The 18,003-nt window shown below is 46.4% G+C and overlaps 1 protein-coding gene across 2 annotated transcripts in view; it reads left to right on the plus strand.

Moving 5' to 3' along the window:
* Positions 1-18,003, plus strand: part of FAM214A (family with sequence similarity 214 member A) — a 168,711-nt gene that overhangs the window by 140,805 nt on the left and 9,903 nt on the right. For both annotated transcript variants that reach the window (XM_029575110.1, XM_029575109.1), the window contains exon 8: positions 4,207-4,315. In XM_029575110.1, coding sequence (XP_029430970.1) covers positions 4,207-4,315 — 109 coding nt within the window. The remainder of the gene's footprint in view (positions 1-4,206; positions 4,316-18,003) is intronic.

Raw genomic sequence — 18,003 nt, forward strand, 5'->3', positions numbered from 1 at the left:
AGGAAGGAAACCCTTTCGATTTCAGCATGTATATGATTGTGAGTCAACAAAAGTCATCTATGCGCTATGGTGTACATGTCCAAAAATCTATATAGGGAAGACTATGAGAAAGCTGAAGAACAGAATCCAAGAACACGTGAGTCGCCTCAGACACCAAGTGGAAGGAGCGCCTCTCACTGACCATTGGTTGGCATTAGGTCATCCACCAGAAGATTTCCAGGTAGCAGTGATTTTCCAATTACAAACACACCCAAGAGGGGGAGACCTAAATCTAAAACTCACACAAATGGAACAGAAGTTCATCTACACTTGGAACACCACCATCCCCAATGGACTTAATCGTGAGATAGATTGGACAGTATTTAGTTAAGCGTACTGATATAACCAAGTGGAAAGATGAAGTAAGGAGTGCAGTTTCTTGAACATCACGACACGACCAGGAAGAAGCCATCCATATATATATTTCTACATCACAATGCCACACAGAGTCAACGGACATTATAAAACAAAAAAGGACTATATATGTAGCCCTAGCCCACACACAAGCCCGAAGCATGTGGAGATCAATTAACAGTCGACAGCCGATGACAGCTGGGATCTCATATACAGAGAGACATAATCAAGAAAGTTGAGTAATTTTAATAAAGATATAAAGATCAGAGAGATCAGCTCATCGTAAGGCTAAACACAGGACTGACACATCGAAACCTGAGTACATTCCGCAGAATATCCAGTGCCAAAGCCATAGATGACTCGCAGAGGCTGCAGCGGCATCAATTGAGGCGGGTCCAAGAAAATAAAAAACAACGAACACACCCCTAAGGTGACAAAGAGGGCGGGTGTGGGAGGGGCCAGCTGTCCATCAAGCCCTCAGAGGCGGGCCCATGACACTAATCAACCTGATTAAGATCACTATAGTTAGTCTCGGTTTCACGAAATTAATGGGTGTGGACCCATGGTTAGTATAAAAAGTGGCATAGGCGAGCGCGCCCCAGACACAGAAGGTAGGCGCCGTCCACGAGTAGGAACATTATCAACATGACAGTAAGTATTTTTTGAATGTGTAATCGGTATATGAAAAAGTCTGCTGCAATAGACCAAAGATGAGAATTAACTGTGTTATTTTTATAGCTGGAGAACTAACAGATATCGAGTACCTGTTTAGGACACAGCACAATCCCCCCGTAGCCCCTGAAGCAGGCACAAGAGTGCCGAAACATGGCCCATGTCGGGCAGGCAGACGCGATTCCCGCGAGAAGCAATTGAGACGGATGCCCTGATAAGTATTGACAAACAAGTAGCGGGTCGCCTCATAAAACGGGGAGATAAGGGGATCTTTTTAGATAAAAAGGAAATGAAAAAAATAGAAAAACACGAAAATCTACATTGAATTTTGGATAATAAAGATTAATAGACGGGGCTAAGAAGAAGGACACCCACAAAATTGGCTGTCCTTGAATAACAGCCACCGTACATAAGTAATACCAGAACACAAGCGTCCCTTGTATTGGTATATGTTATAGAATTATTATTGAAGGGAAGAAGTTGGTTGATGAACAGTGATTACTGGTATCAGTAGCATGGGATCTTCTTGGTGTTTGGGTATTTGTCAGGTTTTTGTGGCCTGATTTGGCCTCTGTTGGAAACAGGATGCTGGGCTTGATGGACCCTTGGTCTGACCCAGCATGGCAATTTCTTATGTTCTTATTCTCCCCTGTATTTTTTTTTAATGCCTGTTGACAAAACATCTTCAGAATCTCTAGTTTGGGTACATTTTCTTTCCTGGGAGCTTTGCTGCTTGAGGACTGGTGCAGCTCCTAAGAAAGCAGCTGCTTGTTTTTCTCCGTGCTTCAGGGTCTCAAAAACTCAAAGGTTTTTAGGTTTCAGTAACACAAGCCCCTTACTTACAGCCGGATTATAGAAACAACAAAAAGGATTGAAACTGGATTACTATCACAGGCGAGCAAAGAGAAGCAGACCAGTGACTATCTAACCATTAATATAAACTTGAAGAGGTCATTTTGTTTCAGCTAATATAGTCCAACAAGGTGCCTAAAAATAATCATCAATCCCAACAAAATACACAAAGCCAAAGCAATAATGCTTCAATCTGCTGTGATGCAGCAGTATTTAAACAAATCAGGTTTGTGGTAAGGGGACTTTACATGGGGAAAAAATATAGTTAATAGTGAAAAATGTCTTTGAAGATATTTTTACCTTATGGTCCTTAAATTTAAAATCTGTGTAAAAAAACCACTTTGTCTCTTATGTGTATCTCTGGCATTATGGAGTAGTATAAATAACTATTTTAAACTCTGAAAGCTTTTCTTTATTTTATCAGTGGGTATTTCTGGAGTCTTCAAACCTCTTTACAGGAGAGTTTTTAAGCAATCTGGTTAAAAGCTCAGTTGAAACAGTTGTTTATGGATTTTTAACTCATGATTTTTGCTCAGGAATATTCCTAATACCTGCTTGTATGAATCCTTGCTAAACTTTCTTTTGTGGCTTTTTTTTTTTTTTTTTAAGATTACGCCGGTTATATTTTTCAATGCTGTAAATAGTTTTTTCATTGAGCATTTAACCCCAACTACTTCATGGGACCATTTTTAGTATTCAGTTTTTCTTTGATACTCTTCCAACTTGCCAACACCCTGCTAATCCCCATCAGTGAGAATCCATAGAAAATGTTTGGAAAAAGGATAATTGTTTGCCTGTAACTGTTTTCACCTCTTGGGGAGCTGCACATGCTATTTCTCTCTAGATCTATTATTTCCTTAGATTAACGTTGATCTGATGATTCTAGTAAACAATGGAAGTTGATTTTTAGATAGAAGTCTATCAGTGTGAATCCATAAAAATACCGTATTTTTCGCTCCATAAGATGCACTTTTTTCCCCCAAAAGTGGGGGGAAAATGTATGTGCGTCTTATGGAGCGCATATAAAAAAAAAAAACTAAAAATCTAACACACACCCCCCCCCCCCCACCCTCCTGACTCCCCCAAGACCTGCCAACTTAATTTACTACAACCCCCCACCCTCCTGATCCCCCAAGACCTGCCAAAAGTCCCTGGTGGTCCAGCGGGGGTCCAGGAGTGGTCCGGGAGCGATCTCCTGGGCTTGGGCCGTCGGCTGCCAGTAATCAAAATGGCGCCGACTGCCCTTTGCCCTTACTATGTCACTGGGGACCGACCAATGGCAGTGGTAGTCCCTGTGACATAGTAAGGGCAAAGGGCCGTCGGCGCCATTTTGATTACTGGCAGCCGATGGCCCAAGCCCAGGAGATCGATCCCGGACCCCCGCTAGACCACCAGGAACTTTTGGCAGGTCTTGGAGGTGAGTCAGGAGGGTGGGGGGTTGTTAATTAATTTAAAGGGTTGGGATGGGGGTTTTTTTGGGCGGGGGGGGGGTTCCCAGAGAAAGAAAAGTTTTCTGATCTGGGGAGTGGACCGAAATGGCCCTCCCCAGACCCAAAAACAAAATGGGGAGAAAAAAAAAGTTATGCACTCCCCTAATTTGCTCCATAAGACGCACAGACGCCCAGGAATAGAGCCTGTTTAGCACAAAATTATTTTTTTTTAATTTTCCCCCTCTGAATCCTAGGTGCGTCTTATGGTCAGGTGCGTCTTATGGAGCGAAAAATACGGTACTTCCTATGAAGCATAATTAGAAGTAATTATTTTTTCTCCATTGTCTCTTTCCAGGTCTTATCCTAAATTTTTGGAAATAAATTTTTTTAAAAGCTCTTACTGGATAAAGAAAAGTAATGACATAGAGTAAAACATAGCTTATACAAGTCTTGATAGCATTTATACATCTTTCATTGCTACAATTCCTGGGATGTAGTATAGCAATCAGTGGCAGCTGTTGGATCAAAAAATAAATGGTGCAATGTTATGGCTCCTCCGTTTCTTCCCCCTCACCCCCCCCCCCCCGGTACCCTCTCTCTCCTCTCCTCCAAGCTCTTCCAGCTCTTCTCCATCATCCTTCTCTATTACCTTTGTGTCTTTGGTCTCCTAATTTTACTTTTGGTTATGGCATTGCATCTATGCATGAGCTGCTACTGATAGCCATTCTTTGTTTTAAGAACAATTCTGATTCCACACAATTATATATTTACTCGGCAAATAATACTATAGCAGAGAACAAATTAATTGAACATTTCTGCATTGACAATTTGCATTTAGCTACTTTGTTTTCTTTAACAGTGAACAACCGTGTTTAAATGCAGAAGATGACCAAGATATCTATGACAAACAGACACTTAGTTCTAGTGCTCCACCTGCTACAAGTCTAAGTCTTCTGGGAAATTTTGAGGTATTGTATAGTTTCTGGAAAGTTGTATTATAAAATACTGCCTTGTGAACTGTTTCCTGATATTAAGTACAGTATTTGATTGAACACAAATAGCAACTAACTTATTCAAAGAATCATAGAAATATGATGGCAGAAAAAGACCATATGGCCTATCTGGTCTGCTCATCTGTCTAATTTATCTAGTCCTCACATTTCTGCTGCATTTATCCCATGCTTTCTTGCCTCCATCACCTCCACTGGGAAACTGTTTGTTACATCCACTACCCTCTCTGTAAAAAAAAATTTCCTAAGATTTACCCCTGTGTCTACCCCCTTTCACTATTATCCCATAACCCCTGTTCTAGAGCCTCCTTTCATTGAAAGAGGCTCTCCTCCTGTACATGGAAACCTATGAGCTATTTAAATGTCTGTATCATATCTCCCCTATCTTGCCTTTCCTCTAGGGTGTACATATTTAAATCTTTGAGTCTATCCCTATATGCTTTAGAACAAAGACCACTGACCATTTTAGTAGTCACCCTCTGTATTGATTCCATGCAGTTTATATCCTTTTAAAGGTGCGGTCTCCAGAATTGTATACGGTATTTCAAATGAGATCTCACTAAGGAACTATTAGGAGCAATATCACTTCCGTTTTTCTGCTGACCGTGCCTATTCCTAGTTAATGTTGTACCATGATTACTCAATGTACATTTATACATATCCATGGCTAAACTGATTGTTTGCTGTGATCCATACTTGATTCCTACTTGAAGATGGGAGCGTTATAGTGTATAGCAGTAAATGATGAGATAGACATAATTGGCATCTCAGAGACCTAGTGGAAGGAGGTTAACCAATGGGACAGTACTATACCACGGTACAAATGATATTACAATGATAGGGAGGATCAATTTGGGGGGAGGGGGGTGCTTTTTATGTCTGGGAGGGCATAGAGTCCAACAGGATAAAGATCATACAAGAGACTAAATGCCCAGTAGAATCTTAATGGGTAGAAATCCCATATTTTTAAACAGGCATGGACACTGTTTAAAATATATATTAAAAGCACAGTCCAGATGTATTCCACACATTAAGAAAGGTGGAAGGAAGACCAAACGATTACTGGTATGGTTAAAAGATGAGATGAAAGAAGCTATTTTAGCCAAAAAAAAAAATCCTTCAAAAATTGGAAGAAATAGGAAAAAGCATAAGCATTGTCAACTTAAATGTAAAACATTGATAAGACAGGATAAGAGAATTTGAAACGAAGTTGGCTGTAGAGATAAAAACTCAACTTTTTTTTTTTTTTTAACTATATCGGAAGCAAGAAACCTGCAAGGGAGTCAGTTGGATTGTTAGATGAGCGAGGTGTTAAAGGAACTATTAGGGAAGAGAAGGCCATTGCAGAAACTAAATTAATTCTTTGCTTCTGTGTTTACTAATGAGGATGTTGGGGAGATACCGGGAGACTGTTTTCAAGGGTGATGATTTGGATGAACTAAACCAAATCACTGTGAACCTGGAAGATGTAGTAGGCCAGATTGACAAACTAAAGAGTAGCAAATCACCTGGAGCGGATGGTATGCACCCCAGGGTTCTAAAGGAACTCAAAAATGAAATTTCAGATCTATTACTAAAAATTTGTAACCTGCCATTAAAATCGTCCATTGTATCTGAAGAACTGGAGGGAGGCCAATAACCCCGATATTTAAAAAAGGCTCCAGGGTTGATCCAGGAAATTATAGACCGGTAGCTGGACCTCAGTGCCAGGAAAAATAGTGGAAACTATTCTAAAGAACAAAATCACATAACATATAGATAGACATGGTTTAATGGAACACAACCAGCATGGATTTACCCAAGGATAGTCTTGCCTCACTAGTCCGCTACATTTGTTTGAAGAGCTGTGGATAAAAATGAACCGGTAGACGTAGTGTATTTGGATTTTCTCACAGGACAAGCAAGATGGTAGTCCTCACATATGGGTGACATCATCAGGATGGAGTCCAATCACGGAAAACTTCTGTCGAAGTTTCCAGAACGCAGCCAGCAGAGTCCCCCTTCAGTCTTCTTTTTTCCGCGCAGCAATAGCCTCGCGGCTTAGGAGCTCTGAACAGATTCCTGACAGGAATTTTCCTCACGGACTTATTTAAAATTATTTTGCCCCACAGGGGTCCCTCCTCTAACTTTTCTCAGGCCGCGGTACTCCGGTAAGTTTTTCACCGTTTTTCGTCGATTACCGTCTAGTTTGGCCCTCGCGGCCTACTGGCCGTCGACCATACCGCAGCTCGATTTTTTTCTATGGCCATGGCGTCGGGTTTTCGTCAGTGCCCGGACTGTACTCGCACCATGTCTATCACAGACCCTCATAGAGTCTGTGTAATGTGTTTAGGCCGTGAGCATGATGTCCTGATTTGCACCAAATGTGCCCTTATGACACCAAAAGGTCGAAAAGCCAAAATGGAGAAGATGGGACTCCTTTTCCGTGCTCACAACCCGATGCCGTCCATCGCATCGTCATCGGAACCGGCACCGTCGAAGTCGCACCACCATCGACAACCATCCAGTGACCGCCCGCCATCAACGTCTTCACGGCCATCGACTCTCGTTTCTCCTCCTCAAGATCGAGGGGATCGAAGGGAGAAACATCGCCATCGGCATCGTAAGTCTCGGACCGTCGAGGGAGCGAAATCATCGACCTCGACACCGTCCGAGCCACCATCGAAGAAGCCCCGTCCAAGAACGGCACCGACCACTCCTGCGACCGGGACATCGAGGCCACCCTCACCCGATCGGGGTTTGGGAGTCGCGATTCCGCCTGTAAAGGTGGTCCCTCCGACTGTGCCTCAGCCTCCCTCTTCCATCACGGAGCCGGAGCTGATTGCTCCAGGTCTCCAGGAAGACCTGGACCGGCTGGTCCAGGAGGCCATCAACAAGGCGATGCAACGACTCCAGGTCCCTCCGGCACCGAGAGTGGAACCGGTCACCGACCCGATTCCAGCAGCGCTGGCACCGCTGCTATCCCGGATGGAGGCTCTCATGACTGCCCTTCCACCGGTAATTCCCAGGTCTCCGATGGCCCCGGTGCGCTCCCCGATGACAGCTTCATCAGGAGGAGAAACACCGTTTCGCATTCCTCCTTCAGGGGTATTGCCTCAGCCATCGATGCCATGTCGTCCCTCACCACCGATTCATTCATCGGGAGCGATACTCACATCGGCTCCATCGATGTCTTCGATGCCGGCACCGATGCCCCCCAGGGCATCCACGGTGTCCCCGGTGATTCCTTCGATTTTCTCGGAACCTCAGCCGGGCCCTTCGGGTATCCAATCCCCTTCTCGTCTTACAGGTCAGCCTGCAGATCCTTATGACACCTGGGGTGATACTTCCACAGACACCGATGATTTACCTTCACCTCCTTCTCCTACTGAAAGTAGAAAGCGTTCTCCTCCAGAGGACCTCTCTTTCATTAATTTTGTGAAGGAAATGTCAGAATTGGTCCCTTTCCAGCTTCAGACGGAGCAAGATGATAGGCACCAGATGATGGAGCTTCTCCAGTTCCTGGATGCCCCTAAAGTGATCACTTCTATTCCCATTCATCAAGTTCTTCTTGACCTCCTCAAAAAGAACTGGGAAAGCCCTGGATCCATTGCCCCAGTACACAGAAAGGCTCCTGGCTTTCAAAAATCTCAACTTGACCACCACTCAGTTGTGGTGGAATCGGCTCAAAAGAAAGCAAAAAGGATGAAACCACACTCCTCTACCCCTCCTGTCAAGGAACACAAGTTCCTCGACAATATTGGTCGTCGAGTGTTCCAAAAAGCCATGCTTATCTCCAGGATTGCTTCTTACCAGCTGTAAATGACCCAATACAACAGGGTCATTTTCAAGCAAATACAGGACTTCTCTGAAACCCTGCCTGACCAATTTCAAGAACATCTTCAAACCCTTGTCAACAAGGGGTTTGAGGCAGGAAAGCATGAGATAAGAACAGCTTACGATATCTTCGACACCTCCACTAGAGTGTCTGCAACTGCCATTTCGGCAAGACGCTGGGCCTGGCTCAAGTCTTCTGACCTTCGCCCAGAAGTACAAGATAGGCTCTCTGATCTGCCCTGTATAGGAGATAATCTGTTCAGTGAATAGATTCAGCAAATAGTGGCTGAATTAAAGGACCATCATGAGACCCTCAAACAGCTCTCATCGATAACTTCTGACTTCCCTTCTAGACAGCCCTTCAAGAAGGACTCTAAGAAGTCATTCTTCCGCCCAAGGAAGTACTATCCTCCACCAACAAGGTCCCGAGTTACAAGGCCTTATCAGAAATCTCAGCCTCGCCAGCCCCGGAAGCAAAAGCCACAAGCAGCTCCCCAGCCGGGACCTGCTTCAGGTTTTTGACGTTCCCTTGGAGAGCAGCAGCCTGATCCCTCTGCCAGGCATACCAGTGGGAGGTCGATTGTGCCACTTTCACGGCATGTGGCAATCAATCACAACCGACCAATGGGTGCTAGCAATCATTGCTCAGGATTACCCCCTGAACTTTCTTGCTCTTCCACCGGAATCACCACCTCTACAAGCGTGGAGAGTAACCGACCACTCTGTTCCTCTGGAGCAGGAGGTTTCCCTTCTTCTCCAGTTAAGAGCAATAGAACCCGTCCCTCTTTCACAACAAGGCCTAGGGTTCTATTCCCGGTACTTTTTGATCCCCAAAAAATCCGGGGGCTTCGTCCAATTCTGGACCTACGTGCCCTCAACAAGTACCTCCAGCGGGAAAAGTTCAAGATGGTAACCCTGGGCTCGCTTCTACCTCTTCTACAAAGAGGAAACTGGCTCTGCTCTCTGGACCTCCAGGACGCGTACACCCCCATTGCGATAGCTCCAGCTCATCGCAAGTACCTCAGGTTTTTAGTAGGCCCAAAGCACTATCAATACCGGGTGCTTCCATTCGGCCTAGCATCGGCACCACGAGTCTTTACCAAATGTCTCATGGTTGTCGCAGCCTTTCTCAGGAAAGAAGGTGTTCACGTCTACCCCTTTCTAGACGACTGGTTAATCAGGGCCCCAACCCAGCAAGCCGCTCGATCGTCCCTGGATTTGACCCTACACACTCTAATTTCTCTAGGATTTCTCATCAATTACGAGAAATCCTATTAAGTCCCATCTCAAACCTTATTGTTCATTGGGGCAGACTTGGACACCTTACAGGCAAAAGCCTTTCTACCTCAACAACGAGTGCAAACCCTCGTGTCCCTCGCTCATCAGTTGCAGTCTCAGTATACAGCAACAGCTTGACAATTCCTTGTCCTTCTCGGACACATGGCATCCTCAGTCCATCTCACACCAATGGCCCGCCTGGCCATGAGAGTCATGCATTAGACTCTGAGGTCACAATGGATTCAAGCAACTCAGCCTCTGTCAACCATTGTCCACATCACCGACGCACTCAGTCTGTCTCTCACCTGGTGGAAAGATCAGAACAATCTCCTCCAGGTACTGCCTTTTCACCTGCCAGATCCTCAACTCATTCTCACCACCGACGCTTCCAACCTCTGCTGGGGAGCTCATGTGAACGATCTGCAGTCACAAGGCTTTTGGTCTCCAGAGGAAGCCAAACACCAGATAAATTTCCTGGAGCTTCGAGCAATGCGATATGCTCTCAGAGCTTTTCAGGATTGCCTATCAAATCACGTCTTCCTGATACAGACTGACAACCAGGTGGCCATGTGGTACATCAACAAGCAGGGAGGCACAGGCTCCTTCCTTCTGTGTCAGGAAGCTGCACAGATTTGGGCGGAAGCGCTCTCCCACTCGATGTACCTCAGGGCCACCTATTTGCCGGGAGTGCACAATGTCTTGGCAGACAAACTGAGTCGTGTCTTCCAACCGCACGAGTGGTCTCTCAATCCCTCCATAGCGACCTCTCTCTTCCAGCAATGGCGTCATCCCCAAATAGATCTCTTTGCGTCCCCTCAGAACCACAAGGTGGACAATTACTGCTCCCTCATTCGCAGCAAGCGCTCTCAGCCCAAAAATGCATTCTCCCTCTCGTGGGCAGCCGGTCTGCTTTATGCATTCCCTCCACTTCCTCTTCTCTCGAAGACTCTCGTGAAGCTCCGTCAGGACAAGGGAACCATGATCCTGATAGCACCTCACTGGCCACGCCAAATGTGGTTTCCCATACTCCAGGATCTCTCCATCCGCAGGCACATTCCTTTGAGAACGCACCTGCTTCTGATCACTCAGAACGACGGATGTCTACGCCATCCCAATCTTCAGGTCTTGTCCCTGACAGCATGGATGTTGAAAGGTTAATTCTTCAACCACTTAACCTTTCAGATTTGGTTTCTCGTGTCCTGATTGCTTCACGGAAGCCTTCCACGAAAAAATCTTATTCCTATAAATGGAAAAGTTATACATCATGGTGTTCTTCGCAATCCCTTGATCCCTTTTCCTGTCCAATCCCAAGGTTTTTGGACTATCTCTGGCATTTATCGGAATCAGGTCTAAAGACCTCTTCCATCAGAATGCATGTCAGTGCAGTAGCCGCCTTCCATAAAGGTGTCGGGGATGTCCCTCTATTGGTACAACCCCTCGTAACACGTTTTCTTAAAGGCTTGCTCCATATCAAGCCACCTTTACGTCCTCCGGCCCCTTCTTGGGACCTTATTCTGGTTCTCGGGCGGCTCATGAAACCACCATTCGAACCTCTTCACTCCTGTGACCTAAAATAACTCACATGGAAAGTGATTTTCCTTTTGGCTATCACTTCAGCTTGCAGGGTTAGTGAGTTACAGGCCCTAGTTACCTATCCGCCTTACACTAAACTCCTGCAGGACCGGGCGGTACTCTGCACTCACCCTAAGTTTTTGCCTAAGGTAGTTTCGGAGTTTCACATTAATCAATCCATCATATCTACCTATCTTCTTTCCCAGGCCCCACTCCAACCCAGGGGAACAGGCTCTGCATACCCTTGACTGTAAACGGGCTCTAGCGTTCTACCTAGACCGTACAGTTGCCCACAGGAAGGAGCACTCAGTTATTCACCTCTTTCCATCCTAACAAATTAGGGCAACCTGTGGGTAAGCAGACTCTCTCCTCCTGGTTTGCGGACTGCATATCTTTTTGCTATCAGCAAGCAGGCATTCCTTTCCAAGACCGTGTTAAAGCACACTCTGTAAGGGCCATGGCGACTTCAGTAGCACACCTACAAACGGTGCCGCTTCCTGACATTTGCAGGGCTGCCACCTGGAGTTCTCTCCACACTTTCGCAGCCCACTATTGCCTAGACAAAGCCGGAAGACAAGATTCCATCTTCAGCCAATCTGTCCTGCGTAACCTATTTCCAACGTGACGTACCAACACCCTTCCGCCTGCCCTCTACCAAATTCCACCCCAGTTGTTGTGCCAATTGCACGCTGTTGGGTACATTTGGTGCATGTTCGGACATCCTCAGCTCGGTACTCACCCCTATGTGAGGACTACCATCCTGCTTGTCCTGTGAGAAAGCAAATGTTGCTTACTTGTAACAGGTGTTCTCACAGGACAGCAGGATGTTAGTCCTCACAAAACCAGCCCGCCGCCCCGAAGTGTTGGGTTCATAACGTTTTGTTGTTTTATTTTTTCGGCACTGCCTGAAGCTATCAAATAAGACTGAAGGGGGACCCCTGCTGGCTGCAGGGTTAGTGCCATGTTAGGCATGCCCAGTAGGGGCCAGTCAAAGTTCTGGAAACTTTGACAGAAGTTTTCCGTGATTGGGCTCCATCCTGATGATGTCACCCATATGTGAGGACTAACATCCTGCTGTCCTGTGAGAACACCTGTTACAGGTAAGCAACATTTGCTTTCTTAAAGCATCATGAGAGGCACATGCCCAGGCACATAGGTACTACATACACATCTCTTGGCCACACCTGGAAATCCCATGCCCTGCCCACACCATGCCCTTTTTTTCTCCAGTGTAAGATGTATCAGCCAAGCCTTTAGAACTAAGACTACAGAGAAATTTCAAACTGTTTAAAACAAATCTGAAAACCTGGCTTTTCAAACAAGCCTTTTACAAAGAGAACAGTGAAAATAAGTAAGGTACAGCTGGCAGCATGCACCCAGCACATAATCTCCAGGTACCTACCTAGAAATTATTCTTATCACACTGATAATTAAAACAATTGAAAAGTTTAGAATGAAGCACATGTGCTTCAACCATGAGACATTTATCAATAGGTAATATATATCATTAATCAATTAGTCTTTAAACAATTTTTGTTACCGAACATCACTGGCACCTTTTTTGTAAAGTACTAACTTTATTATTATATGTGTCTCTTTGTAAACCGTTATGATGGTAAATAACTTAATGACGGTATAGAAATTTTTTTTAAATAAAATAAATAAATTTTAAATAAATCTCCCCACTTTATAAAATCGGATAGACAGGCACATGTGCTAGATGCATGCCAATCTTCTTTAAAAATTCACGTTTTAGTGTTTTATCCATCACACAGTGGCAAATAAACCAAAAGGAAACAAAAAAAAAAAACCCAAGGTGAAGGTTCTTGCAAAGTTTCAGCCCTGCATAGGCTATGCTGCTCATCTCCTATGCAGCAGCTTCACACAGTCTCAGATACAGATGTTGCTTAAATGCTATACTTTTTCTTTCTTGATTTATCAAACCTGCAGTGTCCCATCCCCATACAGCAGCTTCTCTTCTCACACCTCTTTCCCATGGCCTACCTCCCTGTAGCTCAGCTTGGGCAGGACGTTCCAGCTAGTCTTGCTTCTGAACTTCTTTTCTCTTCCTGCTCTTAGTGACCATTCTAAGGGAAGGAACCACACTTCCTTCCTGTCTTTACCTAGTCTACCTGCACTCAGGTGGGGGGGTGACCTTGGCCCGCCCATCTCCCTAAGGCCCCACCCTAAGAGCTCCCTTCCAACTTGTCCAAGCCGGGATTTACAGTTTCTCACAGGACAAGCAGGATGGTAGTCCTCACATATGGGTGACATCATCAGGATGGAGCCCAATCATGCGCCCAGCATAGCATCAACCCTGTAGCCAGCAGGGGTCCCCCTTCAGTCTTCTTTTTTCCACGCGGCAGTAGCCACGCGGGTTAAGGAGCTCTTCAGAGATTCCTGACAGGAATTTTCCTCATGGAAGTTTGAAAAATGTTTTAAAAATTTACCCCACAGGGGTCCCCTTATCGATTTCTTTGGTCCGCGATCGAACGGTAAGTTTTTTGCCCATTTGCAGTCGATTCCCGTCGAGTTTTTCCCTCGCAACCTTCCGTCCATCGACCGCACCGCGACTAAATTTTGTCAGAGCCATGGCGTCTGGTTTCCGTCCGTGCCCCGACTGCACAAGAACAATGTCCATCACTGACACCAGATGCTAGAACTTCTACAGTTTCTCGATGCCCCAAAGGAAATCATGTCCATCCCTATTCATGACATCCTTTTGGACCTTTTGAAGAGAAACTGGGAGCACCCTATCTCTGTGGCACCTGTTAACCAAAAAGCAGATGCCACCTGTTAACCGAAAAGCAGATGCCGCCTACTTAGTTCAGTCAGCCCTTGGCTTCCAAAGAACTCAGTTGGATCATCACTCAGTGGTTGTAGAGTCAGCCCAGAAGAGGGCCAGACGCTCCAAACCACATTCATCCATTCCCCCAGGGAAAGATCAGAAGTTCTTGGATGCATTTGGAAGACAGGTATTCCATGGATCAATGCTCATCTCTCGCATTGCATCCTACCAACTTTACATGACCCAGTATAATAGGGTCTTGTTCCCGAAGATTCAAGACTTTGCTGAGGCCTTATCTCTGCAGTTCCAGGACCAACTTCATGCCCTAGCACAAAAGGGATTAGATGCTGGCAAGCATGAAGTACGATCAGCGTATGACATCTTTGACACCGCTTCCAGGGTGTTGGCAGCCAGTATCAGTGCAAGAAGATGGGCCTGGCTGAAATCTTCAGACCTCAGACCAGAGGTACAAGACAGATTGGCTGATTTGCTCTGTGCAGGGGATAATCTTTTCGGTGAAAAGATTCAAGAAGCAGTGGCGCAGCTCAAGGACTACCAAGAGACTCTGCGCCAGCTCTCGTTACTGCCTTCTGATCCCTCTTCTTCATCCAAAAGATCTTTTAAGAGGGATTCTAAGAGACAATTCTATCGGCAGAGGAGATACTATCCCCCAGCTTCCAGGGGTCGGCCTTCTAAGCCTTACCAAAAAGGCCAACTTAGGCAGCCTAGAGGGCAGAAGTCACAGCCAGCCACTCAACCAGGTCCAGCGGCAGGTTTTTTACTCCTTTCTAGATAGCAGTACCCAGCTTCCACTTCCGAATATTCCGGTTGGAGGCCGGTTGTGCCACTTTTCCAGCCTATGGCACACAGTCACCACAGATCAGTGGGTACTTGCAGTGTTGTCCTAAGGTTACCTCCTCAACTTTCTCTCTGTCCCACCAGATTCCCCGCCTCGGCTGACGTGGGGAACATCCGATCATTCACCACTCTTGGAGCAGGAGGTCTCCCTCCTCTTCCAGTCTCGAGCAATAGAACCAGTGACCCTCTCAGAACAGGGGCAAGGGTTCTATTCCAGGTATTTCCTGATACCAAAAACGTCAGGTGGATGGCGCCCAATATTGGATCTTCGCACTCTGAACAAATACCTACAAAGAGAAAAGTTCAAGTTGGTGACCTTGGGTTCTCTACTTCCCCTTCTTCAAAGGGGAGTCTGGCTCTGCTCTCTAGACCTTCAGGACGCCTACATGCACATTTCAATTACTCCGTCACATCGCAAATTCCTGCTATTCCTAGTAGGCCCAAAACACTTCCAATATCGAGTGTTACCTTTCGGCCTAGCATCTGCCCCACACGTCTTCACCAAGTGCTTCGTGGTGGTAGTGGCCTACCTCAGCAGTCAGAATGTCCAAGTCTACCCCTATCTGGACGATTGGTTGGTCAGGGCTCCCTCTCGGCAAGGTGCACTGATGTCCCTTCACCTCACTTTATTCCCTGATCTCCCTGGGTTTTCTCATAAACTATCAAAAATCCAGGCTAGTCCCTTCGCAAACTCTATCATTCATAGGGGACGACTTGGACACTAAAAGTGAAAGCTTTCCTACCTCAAGATCAAGCCTTCACTCTCGCTTCTCTGGCCCTTCGACTGCAATCTCGACAACATTCAACTGCACGTCACTTCCTGATATTATTGGGTCATATGGCCTCCACAGTGCATGTATAAAGTAATATACTTGTATGGTTACCCTATTAATCATATAAATGGACAAGATCCATATCACCTTACATATAGCTTGTATTATTAAAACATGTAACCGAAACTCTTTTGGCACTTTGTAAGAAAGTATGAAACCAAGCTGAACATTAAATATTAGGGATGTGAATCGTTTTAGGACGATTAAAATTATCGTCCGATAATTTTAATATCGTCTTAAACCGTTATGGAACACAATACAATAGAGATTCTAACGATTTATCGTTATAAATCGTTAGAATCGTGAGCCGGCACACTAAAACCCCCTAAAACCCACCCCCGACCCTTTAAATTAAATCCCCCACCCTCCCGAACCCCCCCCAAATGAGTTAAATAACCTGCGGGTCCAGCGGCGGTCCGGAACGGGCTCCTGCTCCTGAATCTTGTTGTCTTCAGCCGGCGCCATTTTCCAAAATGGCGCCGAAAAATGGCGGCGGCCATAGACGAACACGATTGGACGGCAGGAGGTCCTTCCGGACCCCCGCTGGACTTTTGGCAAGTCTCGTGGGGGTCAGGAGGCCCCCCACAAGCTGGCCAAAAGTTCCTGGAGGTCCAGCGGGGGTTAGGGAGCGATTTCCCGCCGCGAATCGTTTTCGTACGGAAAATGGCGCCGGCAGGAGATCGACTGCAGGAGGTCGTTCAGCGAGGCGCCGGAACCCTCGCTGAACGACCTCCTGCAGTCGATCTCCTGCCGGCGCCATTTTCCGTACGAAAACGATTCGCGGCGGGAAATCGCTCCCTGACCCCCGCTGGACCTCCAGGAACTTTTGGCCAGCTTGTGGGGGGCCTCCTGACCCCCACGAGACTTGCCAAAAGTCCAGCGGGGGTCCGGAAGGACCTCCTGCCGTCCAATCGTGTTCGTCTATGGCCGCCGCCATTTTTCGGCGCCATTTTGGAAAATGGCGCCGGCTGAAGACAACAAGATTCAGGAGCAGGAGCCCGTTCCGGACCGCTGCCGTTCCGGACCGCCGCTGGACCCGCAGGTTATTTAACTCATTTGGGGGGGGGTTCGGGAGGGTGGGGGATTTAATTTAAAGGGTCGGGGGTGGGTTTTAGGGGGTTTTAATGTGCCGGTTTTGCGATTTTTAGATTTTTAGATTTTTCACGATTTTTCACGATATTTTACCCCCCCAAACGGCAACAATACGATTCCCTCCCCCTCCCAGCCGAAATCGATCGTTAAGACGATCGAGGACACGATTCACATCCCTATTAAATATATGTGCCTCTCTGTAAACCGTTGTGATGGTGCAGGACCAAACGACGGTATAGAAAAGATTTTAAATAAATAAATAAATAAAATGTCACTCCCATGGCTCGCCTTGCCATGAGTCATGCAGTGGACTCTAAGATTGCAGTGGACTCAGTCTTCTCAGCCAATGTCCTCCACAATCTGCATCACCAAACAGCTCCGTCTATCGCTACCTTGGTGGGCAAACCAATCCAATCTGCTACAAGGCCTCCCATTTCAGATTCCAGAACCTCAAATAACAACAGATGTCTCCAACCTCGGCTGGGGAGCACATGTTGGAAATCTGCAAACTCAGGGCATCTGGTCTCCAGAGGAAACCAAACACCAGAGAAATTTCCTAGAGCTTCATGCAATCAGATATGCTCTCGGGACTTTTCAGGATCACCTCTCCAACCAGGTCATCCTGATTCAAACAGACAATCAGGTGGCCATGTGGTACATCAACAAGCAAGGGGGAACAGGCTGCTACCTCCTGTGTCAGGAAGCTGCACAGATATGGGCGGAGGCCCTTTCCCACTCGATGTACTCAGGGCCACCTACTTGCCGGGAGTGGACAATGTGTTAGCGGACAAGCTGAGTTGCACTTTTCAACCGCATGAGTGGTCCCTCAACCCCACTGTAGCGGACTCAATATTCCAACGTTTTGGTTACCCTCACATAGACCTCTTTGCATCAATTCACAACCGCAAAGTAGGGAACTTCTACTCTCTCACTCGCAGCCAACACTGCCAGCCCAGAGATGCTTTCTCCCTCTCGTGAGACCTTTATGCATACCCTCCACTTCCACTCATTTCAAAGACTCTCGTGAGGTTGCGAAAGGACAGGGGTCTAATGATTCTCATAGCCCCTCATTGGCCACGCCAGGTCTGGTTTCCAATTCTCCACGACCTATCGATACACCGGCACATTCCTCTGAGGAAGGACCCGCTTCTGATCACTCAGAACAACGGCTGCCTTCGTCACATCAACCTCCAGGCCCTCTCCCTGACTGCCTGGATGTTGAAAGGTTAATACTTCAACCTCTTAACCTTTCAGAGCCGATTTCCCGTGTCCTAGTAGCTTCACGAAAGCCTTCCACGAGGCAGTCTTAACGTTATAAAAGGAACAGGTTTATGGGATGGTGTACTTCCATGTCCATCGATCCCTTCACTTGTCCTACACCGAAGTTTCTGGACTATCTCTGGTATTTG

Source organism: Rhinatrema bivittatum, chromosome 13 (genome assembly GCF_901001135.1).
Source record: "Rhinatrema bivittatum chromosome 13, aRhiBiv1.1, whole genome shotgun sequence".
NCBI lineage: Eukaryota > Metazoa > Chordata > Amphibia > Gymnophiona > Rhinatrematidae > Rhinatrema > Rhinatrema bivittatum.